Genomic DNA, 16,458 nt, shown 5'->3' on the forward strand with positions numbered 1-16,458 from the left:
AGTCCTAGTTGTGTTCTTGAAAACATTACGGGGTCTTCAGTATTACACGTTTCAAGAAATAACAACATGTATACACAGTCATTCTTAGTAATCTTTCCCCCAGGCAACTGTTACTGTTGTTAACATGACGTAATCCTCAAGATGGCAGTGTGGTGAGTTTTCTGGGAGGATAGCGCTGACAGACAGAGTTCTTCCCTCTGATTGGCTAAGCCATATCAGTCAGGGGTTGCAAAGCAGTTCACTTGTGCAATATCCAGTATTGAAACACAACTGTTCTGTGGTACCAACTCATTTTAAATTATCAGTGATAATTTTTTAAAGGTAGGCCAACCCGGCAGATCATCATGTTAGGTTCGGATGAACCGTCATGAGATCAAAGTGTCCTGTCCACAAGTTTTGAAGAAGAAAAAAGTTGGTCGGAGACTTGGTAATAGCCTTGGAGACTTAGTAATAGCCTTGGTTGCTCTCATGGATTTTCTGCTCCAGCTTCATTTTAAGTTCTGACACCAAGGCCGAGCTTAAGTTCCCCTCTTTGCGGCGGCTGGGTTTGGATTTCTTGGAGGTGGAGCCTCTCAACTCTGCCAGCGCTCCAGAGATGGTGGGCACTGCCCGGGGCCTCTCCGTGGGCCGTGTGTTACAGGGGGGCGGAGGGGGCATGCAGGGGGGCGGAGGCTTCCTGTGGGGGCTGCTGAGGCTCCGTTGAGATGTCCTGATGCTCCGTTGAGACATCTTGACGCTCCGTTGGGACATCATCTCCGGATCGCCGACGATGAACTTATCCGCAGGGCTGGCGCCTTTGAAGAGGGGCATCTTGAAGTTCCAGGGCTCGGGGTCCCTGGGCCGCCTCCGAATGATGCGCCGCACCGGCATGATCCTGTTTGACTTTGTGTTGCGCAAGTACATAGCCGTGGAGATCAAGACAGTCACTCCTACCAACATGCTAATGACACCAGTGACCAGGCCTAGAACTTTCATAGGACTTTCCCTAGTTTTCATTAAAAAGGCCCCCATAGGCCCCTTGAGAGAACTCTGTAAAAGAGCACAAATACAATTGTTTTAATCAAGTCCAAGGGACTGAATTCAAGCGTTAAGTCACCATTTGTCCAAAGCATGCAAGCATAAGAGATGGATGAGCAAAGCACTGACAGAGGAGGCCCAGACAACATGGCTACTGCATCATAACAATGTCATGCTTCCACAGACAACATGGCTACTACATCATAACAATGCTTCCACAGACACACTCAATCATCCATCCATCCGCCTCTGTCCTGTGGGACTGCTGATGCAAAGCTAAGAGCTAGGCACAACACTAGTTGTTGGGAATGCGTCTGGCAGTGCGGTGCTGCATTAGGATTTCTCTTTAGCATGTGCTCCATCATGACCTGCGCAGGGATTAACTTGATAGTTGTGTTGTGCTGCGATGATAGTTACCAAGTGCACATTTGTGTGAAAAGTGGAGATTAGTTGAGAAAATATGGGTTTCAATCCCAAGTAGAGCACTCCATCTTAGTCAGTTAAAGTACTTAATCAGCCAATAGTCATGCTCTCAAGTAGAAAAAATATAATATAATAAAAAATGTATTTAGATGAGCAGTGATGGTGTTGTGGGCGTGTAGTTTTATGAATAAAATGAGTATTAGAAAACTATTAGTATTACATATTTTCCAATCAAAACATGTATGGTATAAAAAAAAAACATATCTAAATTATTAGTACTACTCCTCCTTATTAGTACTACTCCTATATATATATATATATATATATATATATATATATATATATATATATATCATGTGTGTGTGTGTGTGTGTGTGTGTGTGTGTGTGTGTGTGTGTGTGTGTGTGTGTGTGTGTGTGTGTGTGTGTGTGTGCGTGTTTGAAAAGTTTGTGAATGTATTTTGAAGTATAGCTGCTGCAGATACTGTACGTATAAAATATTCCTCACTTGACCCTGCGAATGACTTTAATGTAATTACTCTCGGGGTTGATTCGGGATTTTTTCACTGCGTTGCAGTAGATGATTGTGGATATACACATCGTCATTAAAATGAGAGAAATGACAATGCTGAGACAAATCCCCAAAACGGTCAGGGGACGCTTGCTGAGGCCCAGGAAGTACGCAAAAATTCGAGCTTTGATCTGAAAGCACAATTCACAACAGAGAAACAACACCAAAAGAAGAAAAACATGCGGTGAAGAAACTAATAAACGGTTCAAACATGTATTAAAAGAATATGGATTAATGTAAATGATGAAAATCGTAAAAGGTGCAGTGAATGAAATTAAAAGAATAATGGTAGTAAAATAGCTTGAATCTACAGGCCATGCTGCCTATGATGGAGTTACAGCGCTGCAAAGCATGCCGAGATAAGTCAGCGCAGGTAGGGGGTGGGGGAGGGGGGGGGGGGGAGGGGGGTGTGTCTTACCGCCTCAGTGATATCGATATTGACCACGGCTGTGGTGCTGAAGGAGGGGGAGCCTCTGTCCCGGGCCTGGACCACCAGAGACCACTTGCAGTCCTTCTGCTTGGTGATGTTCTGCACGATCTCCATGGACTTGATATAAGGCTTGAGCTTGATCTCGCCCGTCTCAGCGTTGATGTCGAAGGCGTCGTCGGGGTCGGCAGTCATGATGGAGTACTCGATGACGTTGTTGGGAGACTCTGCGTCTTCATCCACCGCCTGTAGCCAGCGAAAGAGCGGTGAATATGATGTAGTATGTATATGTATGATGTAGTATGTATATGTATGATGTAGTATGGTGTAGTATGTACTGTATATGTATGATGTAGTTATTATGTATATGTATGATGTAGTATGGTGTAGTATGTATATGTATGATGTAGTATGGTGTAGTATGTATATGTATGGTGTAGTATGATGTAGTATGTATATGTATGATGTAGTATGTATATTTATGATGTAGTATGATGTAGTATGTATATGTATGATGTATTATGATGTAGTATGTATATTTATGATGTAGTATGATGTAGTATGTATATGTATGATGCAGTATGATGTAGATAGTATGTATATGTATGATGTAGTATGATGTAGTATGTATATGTATGATGCAGTATGATGTAGTAGGTATATGTATGATGTAGTATGATGTAGATAGTATGTATATGTATGATGTAGTATGATGTAGTATGTATGCTGTAGTATGATGTAGTATGTATATGTATGATGTAGTATGATGTAGTATGTATATGTATGATGTAGTATGATGTAGTACGATGTAGTATGTATATGTATCATGTAGTATGGTGTATGACATGTAGGCAATATGATGCTATGTAAAGCCCTTTGAGACTTGAACCAGAATAAGATACGCAATTTCAGTATATTATTATGATATCAGTGTTTACTGATAGATAATTAGCTTCTGAGTTGTTTGCGGGGAGGGGGGACCACATAACGTACCTCTACTTTGACAGGGGCACCAATAACCATGGTCTTCTCCAGCAGTTCGTCGTCGAACTCTGGCGGATGGTCGTTCAGGTCGAGGACGGTGACAAAGACTTCGGCCAGGCTGTACTTGCCCTCCGAGTCCTCGGCCTTGACATAGAAGTTGTACTTGGACCTGACCTCCGCGTCCAGCGTGGCCCAGGGCTGCGTGTAGATGACGCCCGATGATGGCTGAATTGCAAATCTGCGGTCCCAAATAGAGAACGTATTAGTAATAAAATAAAAAAATTGTTGAAGGGGGAGGGCCGCTGCATGCTGGCAGTGACCGGGTGGAGGTAGGGGCGAAGGCTCCTGCTCCCACTCCAGTCTGCACTGTTCTGATGGCACTGCTGGAGGAGATTGTAAGATCTGAGGCTCGCTCTGCACCTGTGAGAGAGGAGAAGCTAGAACAACAACAACTTGCGAGGTTGAGCTTGTACAAACTTGTGTGCATGAGGGCACAGGAGCTGGAAGGATCCGCGGTTGATCTGAAATTGCACTACATCTCCCCCAGTAAGTATTAACGTCAATACCTCCACTGTACAGTTTGCTCAAATGACGTCATTCAATGATGTCACTGATTACACCACTCACTGGTGGCATCTGATCTCATCAGTGTCCATAGCGTCATCTGTGATTTCTGAGTGCATTACCGTCTATGACACCATCAGTCATTTACGGCTTCATCTGGGATTTTTTTTTTTTTTTTTTAAGGGTGTATGTGTAAAGTATATGTGTGTCTGTAAATGTATCTGCAGGTATGTGTATATACTAGTTTGTTTGTTTTTTCCCTCCCTCTGATCAAACTGATCAAAATCAAAGTGTTGGAAGAGCTTGGCGTTCAAGGAACACTCAAGATTATGTGTTTATATGTGATTGTATGTGAGCAAGGTATCAATCTAATAGCAAATAAAATAAGTTAAAAGATACTACTGTCTTCCCCAGTGAGCCTGGTTTCTATAGAGGGTATGCACACCCACTGGAACACGCCCCCTCAATCGGGAATGAGTGTCAAAATGAGTGTCAGGTTCCTCCCTGAGCAGCAGGTGTCACTTATCTAGGCTGATTACTGCATTCAAGCTCAGTCTTGCTGTGACTCAGTGGGCGTGACCCCACAGTGACTTCTGCCTCTGTGACATCACATGCATACCCTCTATAAAGGCACAAGAGATATTTACATCACATCCGTATTCCTAAATGTGTCCGTATTCCTATCCGTATTCCTAAATGTATTCCTAAAAAATTGTATTCCTAAAGGGAAAAAAAAGTATTAAAAAATAATAATAATAAAAAAAGAAAAAGATTATTCCTAAAAATGTATGAAAACATTTATGAAAAATGTATGAAAAGATTTATGGAAAAATGTATGTATGGAAAAATGTATTCCTAAAAAAAATAAATCCTAAAAAATCTGTCCAGGTGGTTCACAGTTTTACCTTATTAATTCCTTTATTGCCAAGAATATGCTTGTAAAGCGCTATTGACAATTCATAAGTTGGTCTTTGATGATTAAAAGTCATGGTGGAAAAACCATAATTAAGAAGACATATGTTTAAATTTGGTGAATGGTTAACAAAAGTTTATTCGAATACTCGGAAGTCACAAAAGGTCAGGTTTTTTCTTGTTTATCACAGTGACTACATGGCTTCTATTCAGCCATTTTCAACCTTATTTTTCTACTTTTTCCTCTGTGAAAATTAACAAGTTCCCTTGGAACTGATAACTTTCACACAATTAACTCAACTCCCTGCCTGGAGACCAGCATAAATTTGCACTTTCCATTTGCTGCATGCTGCCTTGCTTTTCCACGCTGCCGTACGTCTCCATGGCTCCAGCTGTCACATCGCATGTTAATTGGCTCTCCCTACGTGAGACAGGCCAGGCTGTCTATTTTTTACTCTCCAATCCAATTACGAGATTAGCCAGCATCTCTTGCTGCCATCTTAGAGTAAGCTGTTTGTGCAGCAGAGGAGCACAGGCTGGCCCAAACATACTGGTTTCCTGTATACCTCTCCCATTAAAGAGACAAACTGAGATGAGAAACGACTGGTCTGTTGTTAACTGAGTTTACCTGCCAGAGCTGCCACCCAGAACTGCGCCTACTCAGTACTGAAAGTCAGCTGCCATTTAGATCAGTCATGGTAAGCGTCTGATCTGACTGAACCTAAACTGACAGGAGTGTACATGTAGGGGGCGCTACTTACAAATCTGATCCTGATCCATAAATGGTGTATTTGACTTCGCCCCAAGGCCCTGAATCTGGATCGTTTGCCTGTGGGAAAACGGACAGAGATTAGAGGACCAGTACTTGCTGTCCACAACTTTCAAAAATTAACAGTTTCTAACCAAGCATTATTTACCGACCTGATAGCTATTTTAGTAGAACTGCATGGAGCAATAATCATGCAACAATACAGCCAAGGTAGCTGAAGGCTGTCCATTTAGATGATTGGAGCTTAGATTAGGATAACCCACCAGAGAGTCTAAGCTCATGTACAATAGGTTGGGGGCTTTTGACCCAGCAGGGTCTGTCTACTATAAGTATGTCCCTGGGGTGAGGAAGAGCAAGGAATGAGGCATCAGCCGATAGACCCTTTTCATGGCATCCATTTTGTGTCTCAAAGGCAGGATAAACACAGGTGTAACAAAACATTAATTATGGTTTCCAACTTCCAGTCCATTTAGGTGTTCTCGTGCTGGGGCCCTAATAAACCCTTTTCACGGGGGTCATTTGGTGTCGAAAAGGCAGGGTAAACACAGGTGCAAGCAATGAATGAACTAATGAGGGTTTCCAACTTCCATGATTGTAATTTGGAAACCCTCATTACTGTTTTGCTTGCACCTTTGTTTATCCTGCCTTTTCGACACAAAATGGCCCCTGTGAAACAGGTCCATTACTGAGTTGGTTGCACCTGTGTTTCCCCTGCCTTATAGACACAAATGGCGGCTGTGAAAGGGGGGTATTAACCTAGAGGGAAATTAAGCTTTTTACTCCTCAGTGCTTTGCTTGGAAAACAACACAAATATAGCCTGGTTGCACGGTGCATAAATTGTTATGGAAGTAAAAAATGTGCCAATATTTTCCAAATACCCCCTTGAGGTATAACAGAGAGCATGCTACTGTAGGTGCCATGTGAATTTCATAACTGGCAACAAAAGCACAGCAGGCGCCGGGGAATATTGAGCTTTGTTGTCTGGCCTGCTCCCAGTAATACACATTATTGGGTGATAGTGGATTATATTACTGTATCATAATTCAGTAGGGTTAAAGTTTAATCTTGATGGATTATATGATCATATTTCAGGAGGGTTCAAGCTTAATCTTCATGGACTCACGGTTATGGTCACAACGGTAGAGCCTCCAGGGGAGTTCTCAGGGACCCGGGCGATGTAATACTCTGATGTGAATTTGGGGATGTTGTCGTTTGTGTCCAGGAGGTTAATCACGATGTCGGCCGTCGCGCTGAACCTCTCAGGTGTGTCGATCTCCACTGCCAGCAGCTGCAGAAACACACATGAAAAATTGCGATTGTGCCATTTCAATCAGAACAGAAACCATTACTGAGAGTAATAAATAGCGGTAGAGCAGGGATGGGCAACTTTGATGATAGAGAGGGCCACAAAACAAAATTCCTCGCTACCAGAGGGCCGGATTGTGACCGTGCACTTCCACCAGTAGCGTACTGTAACACCCTCACTCCCAATTATATTAGCTACTAATTTGATGAAAAGGACTGGTAATCAAAGTTAATTATACCAACATTTATATTTTTCATATTCAAATTTAGTAATTCTTCCATTCAGATGACACCAGAAACTTTGCTCTATAGCTTTAAAATAGCCCGCTACAGCAATTTGATGGGGTACATCACCCAAATATGTGATATTAATCAGATTAGTAATGTTGCATGTGCAATGTGCATCCTGGATATAATTTGTTACAATAGCGTTAGCTCAAATGCTAACGTTAAACAGTATGTGGATGGACGCTAACGCCATTAGCGCCATGTTCTGGGTTGTACAGTAAAATAAAAACACTGATTTTGGTGGTCTAACCTAATCTAACCAAAAACATCCGCCTTGTAAAAAACAAAAACAAAAACAAAACAAAAAAACGAAATTGACCCAGGGGCCACACTGAGTGACGTTGGGGGGCGCATACGGCCTGCGGGCCGCCACTTGCCCACCCCTGTGGTAGAGGGTAAAAAATAATGTTTTTAGCTAATAACCGAAAATACAAAGTGTGACCTTGAAACGTAAGGTTGCTCCCTTTTCGTAGTCGATGCCAGATGTGTCCTCCACAATGATGGTGACCTGCGCTTCATTGAGGACGGTCTGAGGAACCACCCGCAGCACTCGGCTCTGCCCCACGAGCCTCAGCTTGAACTTAGCATTGGCTCCCTGTAAAGAACACACATCCAGTCTATCAATTAGCATGAATTAAAAACAAAAAACAAAGAATGAATCCAAAAGTGCACCTCGCCAGAAATACCTATGAAATCTAATCAACCTTTTTTCATAGGTATTTCTGGCGAGGTCAGATGCAACTATGACTTTAGCGAGGCTTGGCTGGTCTAAAAGGGAAAAAGTCTGTCTAGCAGATCATGTTACATGAAGCATTCAGGCAGGAGGGCTAAAGGACATGATGACATAATGACTGACATTTTATTTTGAATTCAGTTTATTGTCCAACATTGGTATTACATAACTCGACATAACAATGCTTGTATAAACTTTGACAACTTGAGTTATTACTGTTTTCACTGTTATACTACCTCTTACTGTATGTACGTGTGTATATGCATATACATATGAATATGTGTATGTATGTATATTATTATTCTTATTTTACTTTATTTTATTATCTAATTTTATTTATTTCTTCTGTTGGAAGGGGATTGGGTTGTGGGGAGGCAAAGGAGGGTAGATGTGTTGGTTGCGATGTTTCAATGTGAAAAAAAAGAAAAGAAAATTACACTGGTTACTGTTGTGTAATGCCAATGCTCCCTGCTCAAAAATAAATATTATAAAAAAAAAAACAATGCTTGTGGAGGCAGGTTAGCAGACATTGATGTATGTATTGTAATTCTTCCATTTTGATTATTAGAGCATACTTTTTAGACAGAATATTGTTGTTTTACTGTCAAGTTTTACTGTCAAGTTATGGACAAGCAATAGCATGTTTGAAGTCAACATGCCAAACTCAATGAAGGTTTTGTGAAGTATGATATGAGTGTACAGACTCCTGGGACCTGCATGCAGATCAGTGACAGGAATTTGAAATATGAATAATTGTCCTACCTGGTCCGAGTCATTGACCGTGATCTTAAAGCCCCTGAGGATCTCCCCCGCGGGTGGGTGCTCATACATGGTGACCTCAAACTTGCTCTGTGGTCCGTTCTCCCCGTAGAAGGTCGGAGGGTGGTTGTTGAGATCCACCACGCGCACTGTTACCATGGTAACGATGTAGTCCAACAGCTGGCCATTTGGGCCTATCTCCGATGCCTGGGTTTCAAAGTAAATTAGATTCACACGTTCAACGGCGATCATAAGATGTAGGTATACTATGAGGTGACTTTGTAGTTCCCAAGACCCAAAGAGCATCTGTTACCTTGACTTCAATTTCATATAATTCATTTTTCAGATGGCTTGGATACGTTGTCAGGCTGATGCAGCCGCTTGTGCTATTTATGTCAAAGACACTGTCGGTACCTGAAAGAGGAAAACAGAAAAGTGTTAAATTCGTTAGAAAAACAAAACACCTGCAAGTACAATAAAACAGGTTGCGAGTACATTTAAATGGAACAAAAGATATATAGTTCACAAATAGCATTTACTTCTTATTTTGAAGATAGTATTGTATTGTGCTTACTGTTGATAATAGAATAATATATGGTGCTAGGATTGCCTTGATCTCCATCTTTAGCATACACTGTGAATATTTCAGAACCCTAGAAATAAAAATGACAACATATTTAAATATTTACATCATTCATATTTGCATATAAGCAATAACCTGCAGTGTTGATTATGGAGAGAGCGGAGACAGACTTACAGGGACTGAGACCTCGTAGATGTAGCCAAAGTAAGGGGTTCCTATGAAGGAGGGAGGTGTGTCTTGGGCATCAACTACATTGATTGTTATGGTGGCCGTGGAGGTCAACACCTGGTGCTTCTCCTTGTACTTCCCACCACCATCCTGAGAAAAGAAACAGTATGGCAGAGCGACACCATGTCTTATACTGTAACAGTAACTCTTGTTATGCACATTCGCTGTAACGTGGCACGACAAATTAAATAGAATTAGAGACATTGGAATGTGTCATTTGATTTAAATACTGTTGCTGTCTATGCTAATTGTGTCACAACACTTTGGGGAAGAAGCGGGATATGCGGAGACTTTCCGAGGAGAGAGAAACATTCTAATCTCTTTACCGCAGCAGAAGAGAGCCCAAGTCCATTGATGTCCTATTCATAGTGTTCCCATGACGTCACAAGCGTTTTCCTACCAATATGGCGCTACAATACACACAGCTCATTGGCTGTTTGTGTCACTTGATTGTAATCACCTGTTAATTGATTACAATCACCTGTTATTTTCCAAACAAGATGGCCGTGTGGTGATGTAACAGAATACTATCAATAGAGCTCAACAGTCACGTGACTTTCCGTGACGTTTCCAGACCCGGAAGAGAGTTCCCCATTCATTTTCTCCATAGACATTTAAAAAAATCCTTATATAACGAGTTTTAAGGCTGGAACCAAGCCAACCGCTGACCTACTGGATCATGAGAGACCATAAAACATTTCAGTTGCAGCAAAAACAAAAAATAACAAGCGGGCGGGGGGGGGGGGGGGGGGGGGGGTCAAATTTCCATTCACTTGCCTACAGCAGCCATTGCAGAATGGCTGCATCCATTGTTGGAGTTGATTTATGAGTTAGCACTTACTAGCTACTGTATGTTAACTAATCAAAACATAAATGCTATGAGTATGTTAAAGCAACACCAAAGCAGTGACAAACACATAATTTGGCTGTTTCGAAATTTTGCAGCCCGCCAAATTAAATCAAATTATTAGTTAATTCAGAGTTAGATGATATTGGAGCAGCCGGCCTTTTTCTTTTTCTTTTTTTTAGTCGGAAGTCGTCACACGACCACACAACCGGGTCAAATGGGCGTGGCTACATAAGGTGAATACAGATAGCGTTGAGGCCTCTGGCCCCGCCCACAGTCTGCCAGAATAGAGCAACACTTCAGCCAAGCTGGTGCTCGCAGTGTGAATACACGGTTAGACCTCCAGAGAGGATCTTTGCCCTGTACAGCACATCAGAACAGGATTCACACCACCGCCGGCTCACCTTCGCAACCACCGTCACAAAGTGCGCGGGCGTGGTCTCGTAGTCCAAAGTCTCCCCAGGCCTGATCCTGAGGACGCCGCTGTGCCCATCGATGGTGAACTTGGCAGGCGGTGAGATCTGTGTAAAAACACACACCGTCGGCCGTGATGAGAGTAATGGGGGAGGACACACAGGTGTTTGATATCTACTTAATTGAGCGCTATTACAATGACTAATCGCTTACAGGGAGGGTTTCCCAACCTTTTTTGGCTCGTGACCCGATTTTGATGTCACAAAAATCTAGGGACCCTAGACATTCAAATTCCGGTACACCATCGATAATATCATCAGTGACATCGTCAGTGATGTCACATGTATGCTTCTTTTTCCCCTCAGAATTCTGACTTTAATCTGAGAATTCCGCCTTCATTCTCAGAATCCTGATTTAAAGTTATAATCAGTTTCATAAAAAAAAGTCACTATCTGATAGTGAGCCCATTGACAGTTTGGATCTCACCCTGATCTCACCTGCAATTCCCACTCATCACCATAGGTGTCACCCAAGAGAACAAAACTAAAATCTGAGAGCTTATCACTTTCACGTTAAACTCGGAACTAAAACAAACAAACAAACAAAATGCAAGTGACCCTAATCATCTTCGCTAGTTTTTAAATTGTGTGGTGTAATTTTTTTTAAATAAATATATATATATTTTTTTATTTCAGGCGACCCTATTTGAATTTCAGGCGACCCCACTTAGGGTCACAACCCTAAGGTTGGGAACCACTGGCTTACAGTGAGGGTTTTACAGAGGCTGGCTTTCTCTCACATCAACCTTGACACGTTGGCCACACCTCTGGCCCTGCGGCCAGGTGGTCATGTGTCACTGTTGACACGTGAACAATGACAGCTACTGTGCTGTCAGTCAGTTGTCGGCCTGGAGCGACCCTAAGCTTCCGCTAAGCCTTCAATGCTGCGCTCAAAATGTAATTGAAATTTAATCCACTAAAGTAACACCATTTCCATACTGCTCTCCCGTACGCGATTAATCTTTCCCTCCGCACACTGTTCCATCATTCTTTTGTTGTTGTGATCAATTGTTTTCATTTTTAGATGTCATATATATAATAAAACAAGGACAGTCGGAACACTTCTGATAATATAGAACCATAGACATTACACCTACCATGAAATACACCGTACATTAAGTCTTAAACTAGGTGAAGGTATGCAATATTCAAGATATACAGTACATACAGTAAATATGGTCACCACAGCATCAAAAATAAAAATGAAACACAATTATTAGTGAAGGCAAGACTAAACGGAAAGAAGAACGCATAAGAATAGCCCATCTTGAAATAAAAGATAAATAAAATGTTTCTGTTCTTGATTTTATTTGTCAGATAATGTTCTGTCTGTTTGTGATAAAACAATATATCTGGGTCACTTCATCACTGACCAAATGTCTGATGATGAGGACATGTATAGACAGCGGCGTGTGCTATATGGGCAGGCTAACATGCTGGTCAGGAAATTTCATTCATGTTCTGATGATGTAAAGATGAACCTTTTCAGAGCCTACTGTTACCCCATTTATACTGCCCCCCTGTGGGTGAACTTCAAAAAAGCGAGCCAACATAAGCTTCAGGTTGCATATAACGATTGTATGCGGATTTTGATGAAAAAACCTAGGTGGAGTAGTGCAAGTGACCTGTTTTGTAAAGCACGAGTCTACACTTTTCAGGCCCTGCTTAGAAACTTAATGTACAAATGTATCGGCAGACTAAATGTGTCCCAGAATGCCATCATAGTACTGCTAACCAACCCTGTTTTTAGTGCTGTGAGATACAACTCACGAATGTGGTCCTATTGGTATAGGTGCATTCTATAGATCTTAATTCTTTCTTATGTGTTTTATTTTTCTTAAGTGTTGTTCATGTATGTGTTTTTCTATGGACCTTGTGTCTGATAATAAAAGTTGATTGATTGATTGATTGAACCCCCCCACCCACTCATCCCGCCCACCCTCAACCCCAGAAGGACCCCATATCGGCGACTAAACAAATGATTTGATTTTTCTTTGTCAATGCAGCATCCCACAAGTCTATGTTTGGAATTTTAGCATCGTTCATTCTTGCAATGGATCCTTCAATAGACACTAGATCCAGAAATGAGAGCAACCATTCCCGCTTCGATAATGTATGGGGAGGTTTCCATCTACAGACAATCATTTTCTTTGCTGCTGTAAGGTCTGCTAACCACAGCCGCTTCTGTGATACGCAAAGATCTTGGGGGGATTGTGGCTCTTGCAAGGATTGTGTTGTTGACAATGTGGCTCCTGAGTAGCCTAGGTAAACCCAGCCCCCACGTGACCTGCTCTCTCAGTTCCCAGTCACTAGCGTCACATAGTGACTGAGAACAGGTCTGAGAGCAGGTCACGTGGGGGATGGGTTTACCCAGGCTAGCTCCTGAGTAGGGCAAGGTTGGGTACCACTGCAATAGACAGTGTTACGGCGCTGGGCGATGCTGTGTTGTTGTTGGCTATCAATAATATAATGTTACCAGTAGGAAGTATGAGACGCTGCCTCCAGAGCCTAGATCTTTATCCACCGCTTGGACTCTGTAGATGCTGCTGCCTGGTGCCGTGTCCTGGGAAAGAGGAACAACATGGCAATCAGAAGGCGTTTTCAACCTTTGACCCAGTGTTTGACTCTACTGACAGGGTTGTTTGACTCTACTGACAGGGTTACAAGATGGTGATGGCGTGGCGAGACCTGTAGCAGTGAAGTAACAGTATTTTGCTTCGCAAGTACATCACCCATCAATACACTATGGTGTCAGCGAATGTCTTTATGACATCACCCATCAATACACTATGGTGTCAGCGAATGTCTTTATGACATCACCCATCAATACACTATGGTGTCAGCGAATGTATTTATGACATCACCCATCAATACACTATGGTGTCAGCGAATGTCTATGACATCACCCATCAATACACTATGGTGTCAGTGAATGTCTTTATGACATCATCCATCAATACACTATGGTGTCAGTGAATGTCTTTATGACATCATCCATCAATACACTATGGTGTCAGCAAATGTCTTTATGACATCATCCATCAATACACTATGGTGTCAGCGAATGTCTTTATGACATACCTCTGGGATATTGATGATGAAAGGCAAGTTTTGAAATTCAGGTTGCTCATCGTTGGCATCAGTGATAAACACTCGTACTGTCTCGACAACCTGAAAACAGGGACAAGAGACAAGTGCCTAAGCCACAAATGAACTTGTATGGTTGTGTAAATGGAAAATGAATATGCATATTTCAAATAAATGTTTGAGTTGATTTCCACTACGCCCTTTTTGAAAAATAAATAATTCCCTGAAGATGATCATTCAGTATGTTTAAAATATAGACCAGTCTCTCTGTCGTAAAATTATCATTTTGTCAAATGGAAAACTTCACCGAAAAACAATGCTGATTTATTTTGCACATGATCTCACATCATTCATTTAGTTTTGACAGTTATTGAGAGTTGATTTGAGTTAAGTTGTGGACCAGTGATGTCACTGCATTATGACTGATATCACTGGTGTCCACAGCTTAACTCAAATCAACTCTCAATAACTGTCAAACTAAATGAATGCCTGCAAAACAGTTATCATTTTCAGATGTATGAGTAAAGATCATGTGCAAAATTTAAAAAATCTGTATTGTTTTTGGGTGAAGTTCTCCCTTAAGTCATTTTGGACACATGATTGGATATATATGGTAAACTCACTTTATTGGGACCATCTGTTATGCTCACACGCACAGAGATTTCATCTTGTTTCTATTAAAAAAACAGAGAGGATATTGTCACTTTGAGGCAGTGGCGACAGGCCATGTTCTTCCACAGTGACAGAATCTCAGTGGCAGACTCACCTCTCTGTCGAGCTCCTGGATGAGAGTCACGGTTCCTGATTGGGGGTCCACTTTCAAATATTCTCTGGACCCCTTTTCAAAAGTCAGACCATAACGCACAGAGTCCCCCTCTGGATCTGTGCCGTTAAGAGTGTATATCTGTGTCCCTGCATGGAACCAGTGACAAAGGCAACAACTCAAATTGTTGTCCATCAAATACAGGAACAACATTTCTGTTGGTTTTAATTGTGTAGACAAGGATTTTCAATGCCTTCAATTCATTGCTGTACTGATTGAACAAATCCATTGTTCTGTAACATGTGTGATAATCAGGTAAGACTCAGTTTTCTTCCCGTAAGGTACCGTATGTCACAATCCATAAGGTATTACAGTGATCAGCCTGAGCCTCAATAACAATGTGATGTGATCATTTTATCACTGCACTTTTGCACTGAAAATAAATACATTTAATGACACTGAAGTTAATGTCATAACCGCTAAAACAGAACTTAATAAATAAATCGTCAATTGTTACAATCACCACTAAACTGCATGTCAGACTTACCAACTGGTGTATCCTCAGAGATGCTGAACAAGGCCATATTCCCATCTGTACTGCTGGGGCCATTATCATAAAAATATGGAGCATAGTCCGATTGCCCTTTTTGGAGAAACATAAACATGCCCCATGTTATTTGAACAGAAGTCATAGTGTATGGCATTACCGATTCAACAGAAATCTCACAGACCATAGAGCCATATTGCATTCTATTTTTAGAGGAGATCTTCACACAATTAACAGATATTTCTTGCACTCACTTGCTAAAATGGGCAGGAGCCGAAAGCACGGGGGGAAGAGGACGGGCGTTAAATGTGACATTATTATTTTGGAATCAAGTGTACAGTATCACAACAAAAGCACACCATCGCACATTTCTGCACCCTAAAGCACGAGCAGCATGAGCAGTCTACTAAGATGGCCATGCCCTCTGTGTGACAGAGGATTAGCCAGATCATGTGCGCAATACACCAGCAAAGAAGTCCGGACCACGCAAACACAGACGGAACAGAGAGCCTACCCGAGGTGAAGTGAACCAAGATGAGAAACAGTAAAATCTGCGTTTTCTTCTCCTTCTTCATCCTGGCGGGGCGGTGAGGCTTGGCCGGCTCATGTGGAAGGCTTTGGGGGGAGAGAGGGGGTGAGCTGCGAGTGCCGTGCCCGTCTTGGAGGCGTCTCAGTGCGTCTCAGTGCTGGAGCAGATTCTCAGGCACTTAATCCAGTGACGCGTCCCATCCCCGCTCACTCCGCAGGCAGCTTCTGCCACATGGCTCACACTCACTCTGGAAAGAAGATGTTTGACACAATGAACATGTGACATGAGCAATGACAGTGTAAAGCCAGTGCCACGACTACAGTTATATTGGGGGATTTCTGGGGGGGAATTGCTCTCTCCCACCAATGGAGTGCTTGAAGTCCATGGTGTCCTGACCATTATATGCCATTTACTAGGGTTGTCACGATACACTCAGTTCACGATACGATACAATACACGATATTGGGTACACGATAACGATACGATATTTGAGCAATATTTTTTTTGCGATCGATTTGTAAGTTGAGGGGGCATCCTCCACGCTAATTTGAGTAATTTCACCATTTTCATCCTCCGTGTCTGTAACGTCCCTCGTCTGTTCAAACAAAGCAATGAAAAGGAGAGCGAGCATGCAATCAGATGCAGATCA

At 42.1% G+C, this 16,458-nt stretch overlaps 1 protein-coding gene across 1 annotated transcript; it reads right to left on the minus strand.

Moving 5' to 3' along the window:
* Nucleotides 1-444: 444 nt before the first annotated feature.
* Nucleotides 445-15,855, minus strand: LOC310776019 (cadherin-related family member 1a; the record flags this gene model as incomplete). The annotated part of the gene is made up of 17 exons (XM_083636165.1): nucleotides 445-1,029; nucleotides 2,429-2,683; nucleotides 3,431-3,659; nucleotides 5,659-5,726; nucleotides 6,791-6,955; nucleotides 7,703-7,855; nucleotides 8,756-8,959; nucleotides 9,066-9,166; nucleotides 9,327-9,405; nucleotides 9,510-9,653; nucleotides 10,815-10,931; nucleotides 13,360-13,446; nucleotides 13,965-14,054; nucleotides 14,594-14,644; nucleotides 14,737-14,882; nucleotides 15,281-15,376; nucleotides 15,795-15,855. The coding sequence occupies 17 exons, from the start codon at nucleotides 15,853-15,855 to the stop codon at nucleotides 445-447; spliced, it is 2,631 nt and encodes an 876-aa protein (XP_083492291.1).
* Between the last annotated feature and the right edge of the window lie 603 nt (nucleotides 15,856-16,458).

Source organism: Poromitra crassiceps (assembly GCF_964638095.1).
Source record: "Poromitra crassiceps genome assembly, chromosome: 4".
Taxonomy (NCBI): Eukaryota; Metazoa; Chordata; class Actinopteri; order Beryciformes; family Melamphaidae; genus Poromitra; species Poromitra crassiceps.